Source organism: Berghia stephanieae, chromosome 2, assembly GCF_034508935.2.
Source record: "Berghia stephanieae isolate SIO BIC M18660-M18661 chromosome 2, UCSD_Bste_1.3, whole genome shotgun sequence".
NCBI lineage: Eukaryota > Metazoa > Mollusca > Gastropoda > Nudibranchia > Aeolidiidae > Berghia > Berghia stephanieae.
Genome location: NC_088361.1, coordinates 43407026 through 43420065, shown reverse-complemented (window position 1 = coordinate 43420065; position 13040 = coordinate 43407026). Strand labels below are relative to the sequence as shown.

The window sequence follows — 13040 nt, the reverse complement described above, 5'->3', positions numbered from 1 at the left end:
AAGACAATGTTGACACAGTTATAAAATAGCAAGGTTTGGGTTTTCGAGAAGGAATCAATATACAAGAAGATAGTAAATCCAATAAGAAACAAAATGGACGATGTAAGACGTTTTTACACCTAAAGAGATAATCTTAGTCTTGAAAATTGCAGGCAAAAAAAAAGTAAAAGTTTAAGTGACAATCTTAAAATACTTACCAATTGTTCATTAATTTAAATATACAATTATACTAAATCTAAACCTTCAATCCTGTTATGTATGTTTTTCCCTATTCATTCTCAGACATTAAAGAATTATGAAATGCGTATCATCATCACCTGTAGGGGTTGCCTCCTTTGCTCCATCAGTACAATAATACCCAGCAGCACATTGGCCTGTCATTGAGCTATTTCCTTCATACAAGCAGTAATAGCCTCCATCACAAGAGATACAAGCAGACGAACTTTGTTTGCCTGCAAGGAAGAGAAATCGTGAGAGGAGTAACTTGAGTCTCATATCAATGTGAATGCATGGAAACCTTTGATTTCGAATGGATAAGGAATCAAAGTAATATCAAAGTAATATGTAGTAGCTGTAGGACTTTGATTCTAGAACACAATTTTTGATAACGTATAAACAGTACAGGAAAACAAACCTTCAGCTGGTTGGTAAGATCCTGTAGGACAAGGCTGAGGAGCCGGTGTTCCCGCTTCACAATAATGACCGTCTGGGCAACGATAGCCATAGGACTGACCCACAGGAGCTGGCTCTATGGATCCAAGTTCGCAGTAATAGCCAGCGGTACAGAAAGCATATGATTCTTTCAGGCCTGTTGTGGGGCAGTAATAACCAGGTTCGCAGGGAAGACATTCATTGGCAGCCCTCAGTCCTGTCACATTGGCGAAAGTGCCCACAGGGCAAACAGTTCCTGTGAGAAAAAAAAACAACATAACATTCATTGCATATTATAAACATAACATATAATGTTGCCATCAAATACTTTTTATTAACTGTTTATCAACTAGGGAGATATACAATTGATTGTTGATTGATGATTTCACGGCACAGATGTTGGTTCTTTTAATGTGGATGGATAATGTTTTTGCCTGATACATATCTACATACTTAAATTGCGATTGATTTTTGCTATTTTATTTTGTTTCCTGAAAAATAAATTGTTTGTGTTATGGTACCCACTTAGTTAAGTGAATATTTTTCATTTATTTATGTTTTTATTTCTTTATTAATCTCTTTATCTACATATTCATTTATCTATTTTATTTTTGTTTGTTTTAGTTAATTATTGACTTTACCTGCTTTGATTTGTTGATTGAAAATTCTATGTTGAATTATGCTTTACATTGGCAATTGGCGAAAAATAAACTTTTGCATTGAATTGTTTAAAACTCTCAATGGACATGATCCATAATAATTGAATATTTTAGAAAATTTTCAAATAAGAAAAAAATTTAAGCATTTTTTAAACTCCAAAAAGTTACATAGCACTGTATAAAATATAGCTGCTTCATCATTCGGAAATGTATGTGATCCAAAATGTAGAAAAAAAAGTAGTATTTCCGTACCCAAAGCAACTCCCTGTACACAGTAATGCCCCTCTGGACAGAGGTCTCCAGTGCTACCATCTGTGGGTGTTGGGGTAGAGGCTCCAGTTTGGCAATAGTAACCAGCATTACAATCACCAGAGGGCTGTGTAAGACCTGGAGTGCCGCAGTATTGGCCACTCGAGCAAGTTGAGCATTGACCTAGGAATTGTTTAGATAAAAAAAGAGACCATGACTAAAATGTATACTTAGATGGTATACTATTTAGAGTAAGGTTTTCTGGTAGTCGGAAAGTTACAATAGGATTAAATTTAAAACAGTATACAATCAATAAATATTTTAAATTAACATTTTGATATGGATTTCTTTAATTGATTTCATCATATAATTTTTTTTAAATGTTGGTTTTAGCTCAAAACATTCTTTACTACTGATTTGTTTTAAGTAAAAGCCCTTAGATTTTAACATGCGAATTTGTATAGAAATAGAAGTGTATGTATTGAAATTTAGTAAAACAAACACATCCCCATGTCCCCTCTTCTCCCTTATATGCTATCTCTATAAATTTTCATAACTTATCAAACTAATTTTTCAACTGCTCATTAAATAAACCTTAAAATAATTCAGCACAAATACTTTTTTATCATTATACATATCATAGATAAATTAAAAATCATATTTTGTGCTTCACTTACTAGACCCTCTGTTGCCAGTGTTGGCACTAAAGGATCCCACAGGGCAGGGATTGGTGTTTTTATCTCCAGTTTGGGTAGGACAGTAGTAGCCAGCAGGACAAGGCAAGGGAGTAACGATTCCTGTCACATTGGCAAGTTCGTATGGGTCACAGTAGTATCCAATGGTACAGCTGTCACATGTTGCTTGACCAGTCTGATCTTGGAAGTATCCTGAAACAAAAAAACAAAAAACAAAAACAAGAGTTGAGAACTTAATAATGACTAAGATAAGATGATATTATACGTAATAATCAAAATTGCAAATAGGTGGTCAGCTATTTTCTAATGCATATATGCATGTGAATGTGCCTTTGTGCGGATGTGTGTGAGGTCCTTATATATATACACACACATATATTGAATCGTGTTTGATACAAAACAACTCAGTCCTGACGATGGCAAATTAAGCCTGAAACATTAATGTAGACTGTCTCAAACATTGTGGTAAATATTTTAAATAATAATACACACACATATATATATATATATATATATATATATATATATATATATTATATATATATATATATATATATAATATATATATATATATATATGTGTGTGTGTGTGTGTGTGTGTGTGTTTGTGAGTGTGTGTGTGTGTGTGTGTGTGTGTGAGTGCGTACTTTGTGTATGCCAATTTTTAGAATGAAGTTTTACATCGGTGAATTCTGTGTTTTGACCAGCATGGGATTAGGCGCTATATAAATAAACCTTATTATTACCATTATGATTCCCAGATTCGGGCAGCCCTTAATCATTTATGATCATAATGGAATATCAAATTGTTAGATGAAATGAACAATAAATCTCGTGACATCACAGACTAAAAGGATAAAAAAAAGAGAAGTATTAAATTCCTTTCAATTCTAAAAAAATCCGTCCCTTAGTATCAAAATCCTTATTCGCCCCATTGACACAATTCTCTAAATACAAGATAATGACACAGTCATTCCTTTATTTTTTTTATTCTGGTCTTACCTTGTTCACACATAACTGGGGTAGAAGACCCAGTAGGGCAATAGAACCCTAATGGACATTCATAGGAAGCAGGAGTAGCTGTTATTTGGCCAGAAGGGCAGTAGAATCCGGCATCACATGGATTTGTCTCTTCTATCAAACCTGGGCCATCACAATAAAAGCCTGAAAAAAAAAAATAACATGACCAAAATACTATGTTATCAAGTTTAGGAGGAAATGTTTGCATACTTATATTTTCCATACAAAATGTAAATTTTTAGCAGTTATGTCACCTTTGTAAAAGACTGTGAGCATGTTTAGTTGATATTGCGCTATATAAAAGTTTTTCTATCTTTTTTTTTCTTCTCGAACGATGAATGCCACATGATTTAAGATTATTCATCTCTTTGTCACAGAAGAAAAGAAGAAAAAAATTAAGCCTAAAGAGAATTAAAACAGACTATAATGAAGAAAATGAAATAGGATCTAAAGAATTTGAACAAATGAGAAAACCAGAAATAGTAAGTCCTTGCCTTAAAATTTATAGACCCAATTGCTGAAGAAAAAAAGAACCAGATTCTCACCTATCATTCACATTGTAACAATTTTATTTTCAGCCATCCTGAACAACCTACTGTGATTAGATATGTAAATCTTATATAAAATCTCTCGTGATGGACTAGAGCCAAATTCAGAGAGAAGCAGATATTTTGTTTACAGAAATTGAAACACTTTTAGATCGTATATTGAAAACGGGTAGGGGAGTATGTGTGTTAGTGTGTATGCTGGTCTATACAGTCTTGAGTGATTGTTAAGCGCCATAGACCACTTGTCTGTGGATTAATGGGCGTTAAATAAGTATATTATATTATTATTATTATTATTATTATTATTATTATTATTATTATTATTATTATTTTTATTATTATTATTAGCTAAATCAAGTTTTAAAACAAATAAAAAATTGAGCTTTTATATAGTGCAATATCCACTAAACATGCTCAAAGCAATTTTCAAGGGATCCCTGGCCAACAGCAACACATAACATTTAGGACGGGACTTGACGCCTGTTAGACGATATTACATTTTTTTCGGACAGAGACAATGCTGTAAACGGCCAGGTATTCATTTTACACCTGAGTACTGTGAAAGAATGTGAGTAAAGAGCCTTTTCCATGGACTCAACTCTCTACCGATATTACATTTTTTTCGAACAGAGACAATGCTGTTCAGGGCCAGGTATTCATTTTACACCTCAGTATGGTGAAAAAATGTGAGTAAAGAGCTTTTTCCATGGACTCAATTATGCACTGAGCGAGGCTGGAACCCAGGACTTTCCGATCCGAAAGTGAGTGTCATATCACAAAACCATAGAGCAAGACATCGTCATGGTTATGTGCTGAAGAAATATTATTTATTATTATTCTATTATTTATTTACGCATTTGTCAATTAACAAAGCAAAAACCATTGGCTAGTTCATGCTAAAGAAACTGAGATAAACCCCGGATAAAAGAACAGATGATTCCAGTGGGCTTAACTCCTTTTCTAAAAGGTTGATAAAGAGATGTCAAAAAGCAATAACAACACGTCGAGTTCATGAACAAATGGGTGTAAAAATTGTATAGAGATAAAACCGCCCACATTATTATTGCTAGTGACCTCACATTATTTTTTAAAATAAAAAAAAATAGTTCACAGTCGTTTTAAATAACCTGGGGTGCAATCCCTGCAGTCAGTGTCATTGATGTTGCCAGAAGCATTAGAGAACGTTCCAGTGGGACAAGGAGTTGGAGTTGGAGACCCAAGAGGACAGTAGTGTCCTGCAGTACACACAAAATTGGATGGATTGGCCTCACTTTGTCCAACAGGACAATAGAAGCCTGGGTCACACTTGTCTGAAAGGAGTTAAAAATGAGTGTCATTCAATTGAGTTGTTACTCTGAGAAATTGAAAACAAAATAAATAGAAATGATGCCCAAAATGAAGTATACTTTATTTCATTTTATTTCAAAACATATCGAGTATTAATCATAAATGGTTTTTATTTCAACTACATTAAAAAAAACAACACCTGAAAGGGTTTTTTAAAAGTGTATACAAAGAATAAAACACTGTAACTAATCGTAAGAAAGGCAGAAGTGAGCATATTTTAGACAATTTTGGAGAGATGAAAGCTATATAAATATGCCTGAATAAAAGCAATCTCTAAAAGAATTAAGATTTCCTCACCCACATCTGGATTAAATAATTTTCTCTGTACTATTTTGAATGAGGGCCTTTCTTTTTCAAAAACAAATTAATTCCGTGATGAAAAGTTTTATAATTTTATTCATATTGAACATTTATAGAGACTTGACCCAAGGTTAAGTTAGCTCTATCTGAAAAACCGTTCTAGTAACTTTCAAAATTTGAAGTATTAAGATGCTTGAACCAAAACTTACCTTTAGGTTCTGCCAGTTCATAGTCATCACAGTAATAGCCAGCTGTACATTTGATTGGGGCAGAGGAGCCCTCAGGACAGTAGTCTCCAGGTTGGCACTTTCCTCCTGTTGTGTTGAATTCTGGACACGTGCACACATCAATACCCGTGTAGTTGCCTATGTCATTAAATTGTGAAATGGGAAATGACAGAATGCGTATTTTTGGCCAACTTCTGTTGGTTCCTTCAAGTAAATTGAACACAACAATTCAAAATATACAGTAAAAGAAACTTAAAAATTGAATCACACTTGGAATGCAGCTTGATTGAAACAACTGCTAAATTTGGATAGCATTTAAGGGACATAAATATCTATGTTTATATTGAATTTGTTAACACTGTATTGTGTAACTGGCATACTCCTTTACTGGATCAATTGTGGTGAAACAATGTAATCTGAGCTGGTTAATCTGCATAGTAATGAGAGGTCTAGCTTATGATATGAAAGAAAGTCTTTGCAGAGATCCTCTTAGGGATTAGTTTTGTTTTATATAAAAAAGCTTTATAGCTTTTCACTCATTATCATCATTATCATCATCATCATCATCATCATCATCATCATCATCATCATCATCATCATCATTAACGTTTTTATCATCATCATTACGTTTTTACTACTACTTTCAGTGGTACAACCAGCATTATTATTGTTGTTGATATCAAAGTAGGGGCAGGAAGGAATCAATTGCACGACAAGCTAGGGGTACAAAAGTCCTTTCTAGAAAATAGGATTGATTTGGTGTCAATGTGCAATTTTCAAACATAAAAACAAAATAGGTACATAAATATCTTATTGGTTACCCATAACAGTAGGTTTCGCTTGATAAGCAGCCCCAGTACAGAACCATCCTGCGCTACAGTTGCCAGTTGGGGAAGACAGACCATCGGTGTCACAATATTGCCCTGGGGGACAGTCCAAGCAGGCAGAGGGGCTGTCCATACCTGTCGCTGGATTGTATGAGCCTGGAGCATGAAATGAAAAAAAACAAAACAAATATCAATCAAGGGATCGATACAAAAACATGAACATATTGGCTATACCAGAAGTAAAAAATTAATATAGACACAAGGAAATGAGAAAAATATGGATAAGAAGGAAAGAGAGGAAAAAAGAAGAAAATCTCATAATTAGAGCAAATGGCAAAATCATTTTTTCATATATTTTAGTCAATATTTCTCATTCTATGAGTAATCGTACATTTATTCTTTTTGCATTGAAATGATTGGAGGAGGAGGGGTGGGGGGAGAGAGAATAGGGGGTACAGAAATAATAAATAATGTTTTATGGATTTAAAAGTTGCTTCAAAAAACATGAAAACAGTCTTTGGTGACTCAAACAATCTGATCTCATTGTGACAACAAATTACCTGCAGGACAAGGGAACTCTGTAGCATGTTTAGTACCGAGAGGACAGTAATAGCCTACGTTGCATTCAGTTAGAGTGAAGTCGCTTGTATTGGCAGGACAGTAGTAACGACCTGGACAGTTGTCACACGATGATTTACCTGGGAGAAAGGATGAAGATAATGATTTTGAAAATTGATAACGAAAATGTTAATGCAATGTAAGATTTTTTTTATCCATCTCTATGTCAATATGATAAGATAAATAAAAATTAATTTCACAATTGCAGCAAAACTGTCAAAAGATACAATTGAATGAAACAAAATCATTACCCAACTAGAATCAATCTCTCCAATTTTCTCGTCCTAAACTTACGTGGGATGTTTGTGTAAGTTCCAGCTGCACACACAACAGGCAGAACGGACCCCACTGGGCAGTAAGAGCCGACAGGACACTCTCCGCCAGTTCCCTGGAATGAACCACCATTGGTGGGCGTGGCAGTGTCTACTCCACTCTCACAGTAATAGCCTGCCTGACAAAGGCCATCTGGTGCTGGAGATCCTGGGGTGCTACAGTAGCTACCACCTGGGAACAATCAAAGGCAACAAAGAATGATAACTATAATTATAACGATGATGTTGATTGTGATTATAATAATAATGATGATAATGAAGAAAATGATGCTGGTAGAAATAAATACACACAAAAAGGATAGAATTTCAATGAAATTTGAAAAAGAGGAAATGTTATCCAGAGTTTCACACTCCCTATACAAGAAAAAAAATATCTTAATATAACCTTTTTAAAATAATCTTAAAGGTGTTAGAGTGACGTTTAGCTTTAACTTCAAAATTAAAAAAAAAAAAAAGGTTTAAAGGCGAATTTGATATAATGTAAACAAAGCTATTTGGTGCTATTCAAGATTCACAGTATCATTAATTTTCAAATTAAAACAATTTTAAAAATTCAGCCAACCTGTGCAAGGAGTACAGTGAGATTCCTGAGACAGTCCTGTAGTATTTCCATAGGTTCCAAGTGGACAAGGTTGAAGATCTGCTCCAGTTCCCTCGGGACAGTAATAGCCTTGTCGACAGTCATCTGCACGATCTCTATTGACACAGTAAAATCCTGCAGGGCACACATAGCACTCCGATGCACCAGTGTGGTTCATAAAGGTCGCGTTGCCACATGGCTGTGGGGTAGAGGAGCCTTTGGGACAATAGAAGCCTTCGGGGCAGATATTTCCTAGACAAGAAATAATGAATATTTAATTACCAACAACAAAATCAGCACAATATATAGAGTACATTGTAGTGTCAATGGCCTGTGGCAATGTCAACCTGCAAAAGTGTGGTCTGTGAAAAAATGGTAACTATTATTCGGTCCCAGCCATATATTCTTGGGTAAGGCATTTTACATAATAACAAACTTTATATATGGCTACAGGCAGTTACGTATTCTGTGTGAAATAAAAAAAATTGGTTCCTTATGAATAGTTGAGCAGGATAAACCATGAAAATATGCTATATGAAAATGCAGATTCACGTATTTCTCAATTGCAAAGAAAATTGTTATGACCAACCAGCTTTTAAATAAAAAAAATAAACATTAAACTACAGGACAATTTTCCATGTTTTACTCTTCTTATACCTGTCAATTCAATGAAAAAAAAATGATTATCCTTATCATAAACCATTCGAATACAAGAAGTATGATAAACTTGTAAGAAACAAAAAATGACTGAAAGTTAGATGAACAGAATGGCAGATTGTGTGCATGCCACCGAGTCTGACATACATGGTCTGACCTAAGAATTCAACATTAAAAAAAACAACAAAAAAACCTGCTTTTCTTTAAAATTAAAAAAAATTCCATTTTTTCCCTTTTCTCTTCACATCCATCATAGTGCAATTTCAATGTATCATTAGAAAACAACTAGTGAAAAATTTGAAATGCCATTTTCCCATTTATTATTTAAAAACATTGCAGCATCTGCAGGGTCATATGTTATGCTCATCTATCATTAGAAAATAACCAGTGTGATACCTGTGGTGCCATCTGTTGGAGTAGATGTGTTGGCGCCGAGAGTACAGTAATAGCCAGCTTCACATTGGCCTGTTGTGTTGGTCTTGCCTGTCAACTCACAGTAGTCGCCTGCACATGGATAACCACAATAATAAAACCAAAGCCATAGAAAGTTTTCAACATGACATATCATTCTGTTATTTAATATAAACCTCCTTTTGATTCGATAATAATAAATAAACAAAGCTGAAAGTGGGGTGGGGGGAATGAATAAGGTATCGTATTCTTATCTAAGTGACAGGATTTGAACTCATTATTTCGATTAATACTTTTAGATTTTTGCTTCCTGATGAGTTATTTTTATTGATATTGTGATCATGTTCAATTGGCCATCTATATTTCATGTAACAGTTTCAAGAGAAGGGATATTAGTTGATCAATCAATTAATTACCTCTCCAGATACCTCGCTGATAATGATTTTTACAATTCACAATGGAAACAAACACTATCTTTCCAACATGATACTGATGACAATGATGATGATGATATAAAAACAGCATTAATAATAATAATAATAATAATAATAATAATAATAATAATAATAATAATAATAATAATAATAATAATAATAATAATAATAATAATAATAAAAGATTAAACATACTACATAAAATGATAACCTACCAGGGCTACATTGTATGCAGTCGCTCACATCTCCAGCTCTTGTCGTGTTCAAGTAAGTTCCGCTAGGACATGGCTCAGGTGAGTATGTTCCAAGGCCACAGAAGAAACCTGCTGGGCATTCATCTCCAAAGTCCTGGCCCACTGGAAAAGACTGTTCTGATCCAAGGGTACAGTAGAATCCTGATATGAGGAGAGAAAAAAAAAGGAAAGAAAAATTTGCAAATTACACACATTAAAAATAATTGAGCATTCACACTTCTCAACCTCATTTGATGAAAAAAAATATTATATATATCCAGTGGAAAGATTGGATGAAGTAGGGTCAACTTTATCCATTATCAATGAAACATACAAAGAAGTTAGCAGTGTTGAGTTTGCACAGAAAGTACTGTAATAGTGTTGACTTTATGTGGATTTCACCGTACATATAAAAATGAAGAAGAAGAAAATTTTTTAAACGATAATCCATAATTACCTGCCGCACATTGTCCAGACTCGGTGGTGATTCCCACTTGGTTACAATAATACCCAGGGGTACACAGCTGGCATTGAGATGCATTAACAAGACCTGTCAAAGAACTGAATGTGCCAAAGGGACATGCCGATCCAGTGATGCTTCCAATCTCACAGTAATCGCCTTGTTGACAGATATTGCCAGTGACTCCGTCATCTGGGGTGGAATTGTTCGCTCCTCTTGTGCAGAAGTGTCCAGCTGAACATGGGCCACTTGGCTCTGTTAGGCCTGGGCACATCCAAAGATAAAAACGCATATTAATAATCATATATAGTGCGGCTATGTGGTCTAGTGGTATAACACTCGCTTTCGAATCGGAAGGTCCTGGGTTCGAGCCTTGTTCGGCGCATAGTTGAGTCCTTGGAGAAGCCTCTTTACTCACATTCTCTCACCAAACTCAGGTGTAAAATGAGTACCTGGCCGTTAACAGCGTTGTCTCTGTCTGAAAAAAATTTGTTCTATCGCCTAAAAGGCGTCATGTCCCAACCTGCATGTTAAATGTTACTGTTGGCCAGGGACCCCTTGTAAAGTGCTTTGAGCATGTTTAGTGGATATTGCGCTATGTAAAAGCTCAATTTTTAAAATCATTTTTTTAAAATATATAATCTTTTGAATAAATCTTATTTGTAGCTTCAAATAGCACAGGGGAAAGGGGGAGGGGATGGTGGAAGAGACAAGATTGCAAGTTTTAAAGTTGTAAATCTGTTGTTTTTTTATATCTGACTCCTCAGTTCACTAAGCAGTGATTAGGTAGCCGGGTCTATTAGATCTGACAGAAAGCATTTTGAGATAGACATTGGGATTAAGCAATTATCAAAATAAATTCTGGCTTCATGGGCCTTATAGCTTTGAAAGGCTTCTATGTGAGGCACTCTACAGTAAAATATAGCTTGCCATTTTCTTGTAAAATGAACAAAAAGAAAAAAATAGAGGAGGAAGAACATTGATATGAAAAAATTCTTGTTTTGTTTGTAAATTGTTATAAACTATAAGGTAAAACAATAAGATGCGTCCAAAGAATGGATAAAAGTAAGATCAAAATAGCTGGTCTTGCATCTGGTCTCAAACACAATGGCCGGTCCTTCTATGGTATTCATAAATAAAACAGTAATATGTCTCACCTTGGCCCATACAATACATTCCAGGTGTGCACGGTGTGCATTGGGCTTCATTCGAAAGACCAGTCTGGTTGCTGTAGGTGCCCTCGGGACACAAGTAGTGGGTCTCGTGTTCAGATCCCTCAGGGCAATAGGAACCAGCAGGACAGGTGGTTGGCACAGATACGCCTCTATAGCTTCTATAACGTCCACTGAAGTTACCGCTGGTTGAAATATTAGCTGCATCCAAGTCTTCGTAATCTCCTGTTTGGACAACAAGTAGGTTTTTGAGCATTATTATCATTATTCTTTTTAAATCCAGAAGGGGGTACCCATAAATTGCCAACAACAGTAATGCAGTTTACAAATGTGGGTAACAGAATGGAGAATATCATTGATAATGGAGGTCGGGTAACACAGATTTAACATAACTATGATACATATTATGTCACTGCTTTAAATTTTTCATTTTCAAAACAATTAAAGATAAAGACATGTTGGCTGTAAAAAGGGAGAACAAAAACAAAAACAAAAACAAAAACATAGCTGAACAATCTTCTCCCCCCCCCCCCCCCCCCCCCACCCCACCTAACATTGGTTATGTTGTATAATGTTTCTTTCCTATTCACATAGATAAACACATTGCAAAAATTATAATACTCTTTTTTTAGGATAATTGATGACCCAACATAAGATGACAGCGTGACACAGCAGTAGAGTCTTTAATTTGTACCCGAAAAGTATCGAGTTTAATTCCTTGGCTTGAGTAAGTCGCCTAATTGTAGCTCACTTTGCAATGCTGCATTGTGGCTGATGCTTGGAATATTTCAGTCTTGATTGGAATCGACCCTTAAGAAAAATGAATAAAAGGAATTTTATTTATTTATTTTCCAATACTAACCAAAAGCCTTGCAGTAAGAGCCAGCAGGACATGAATCACAATCGCTCTGTTGCCAATGAGGTTGATATGTTCCCGATGGACAGCCTGTCTCATTATGACTGCCGGCCAAGCAGAAGTGTCCCGGGCTGCAGGCAAGATCAGTTGGTCTGGGAACACTTTGACCCTCAGGACAGAAGAAGCCTGCGTCACAGACATTGGTTGGTGTGGACAGACCATAAGTCAAACAGTAGTAGCCAGCCATACAGGGATCACAACCTGTCACATTTGCATTGCCTTCACGATCTGAAAGAAGTAAAATAAAGTTCAAATCAAATTTACTAATAGCATTGGACAGTGACCATGGTTTGTTATCATTTAGAAAGAATCCTGGCATATCAGAAAGTGGGTTTTATAATATTTAATTAGTCCTAACTGCTTGCCCATCACAAGGGTGATCTGGAGCTCGTTGAAGGGATGGAGGACTCAAACCAAGGTTGATTGTATGTATAAATCAACACCCTATCCACTATATTACTAATATAAAAAAGACTGAAGAACCTACAAATGAACCATTAAAAAAAATGAAGACCTTCCATTTGAACCATTCTGAATTACAAGCCTATACATCTCTCTTACAACTCTCAAAAATTAATCACTAATTTCCTTTAAACAAACATAATTTTGGATTACTAAGAACAGAAAAATGGCATAACTAGTATTTCCACAACTTGTCAATTATTCCCCCCCCCCCAAAGTGTTATTCTCCTTTGCTAGATTTTG

The 13040-nt window shown here is 35.2% G+C and overlaps 1 protein-coding gene across 3 annotated transcripts in view; it reads right to left on the bottom strand.

The window, feature by feature from the left end:
• Positions 1 to 13040, bottom strand: part of LOC144964930 (uncharacterized) — a 163990-nt gene that overhangs the window by 53449 nt on the left and 97501 nt on the right. For all 3 annotated transcript variants that reach the window (XM_078899728.1, XM_078899726.1, XM_078899727.1), the window contains 16 exons: positions 12282 to 12563; positions 11405 to 11644; positions 10245 to 10511; positions 9770 to 9949; positions 9106 to 9213; positions 8035 to 8304; positions 7435 to 7644; positions 7083 to 7220; positions 6517 to 6678; positions 5678 to 5833; positions 4949 to 5131; positions 3256 to 3417; positions 2237 to 2446; positions 1563 to 1742; positions 635 to 907; positions 318 to 452 (listed from right to left, as the gene is read on the bottom strand). In XM_078899728.1, coding sequence (XP_078755854.1) covers positions 318 to 452; positions 635 to 907; positions 1563 to 1742; positions 2237 to 2446; positions 3256 to 3417; positions 4949 to 5131; positions 5678 to 5833; positions 6517 to 6678; positions 7083 to 7220; positions 7435 to 7644; positions 8035 to 8304; positions 9106 to 9213; positions 9770 to 9949; positions 10245 to 10511; positions 11405 to 11644; positions 12282 to 12563 — 3156 coding nt within the window. The remainder of the gene's footprint in view (positions 1 to 317; positions 453 to 634; positions 908 to 1562; positions 1743 to 2236; positions 2447 to 3255; positions 3418 to 4948; positions 5132 to 5677; positions 5834 to 6516; positions 6679 to 7082; positions 7221 to 7434; positions 7645 to 8034; positions 8305 to 9105; positions 9214 to 9769; positions 9950 to 10244; positions 10512 to 11404; positions 11645 to 12281; positions 12564 to 13040) is intronic.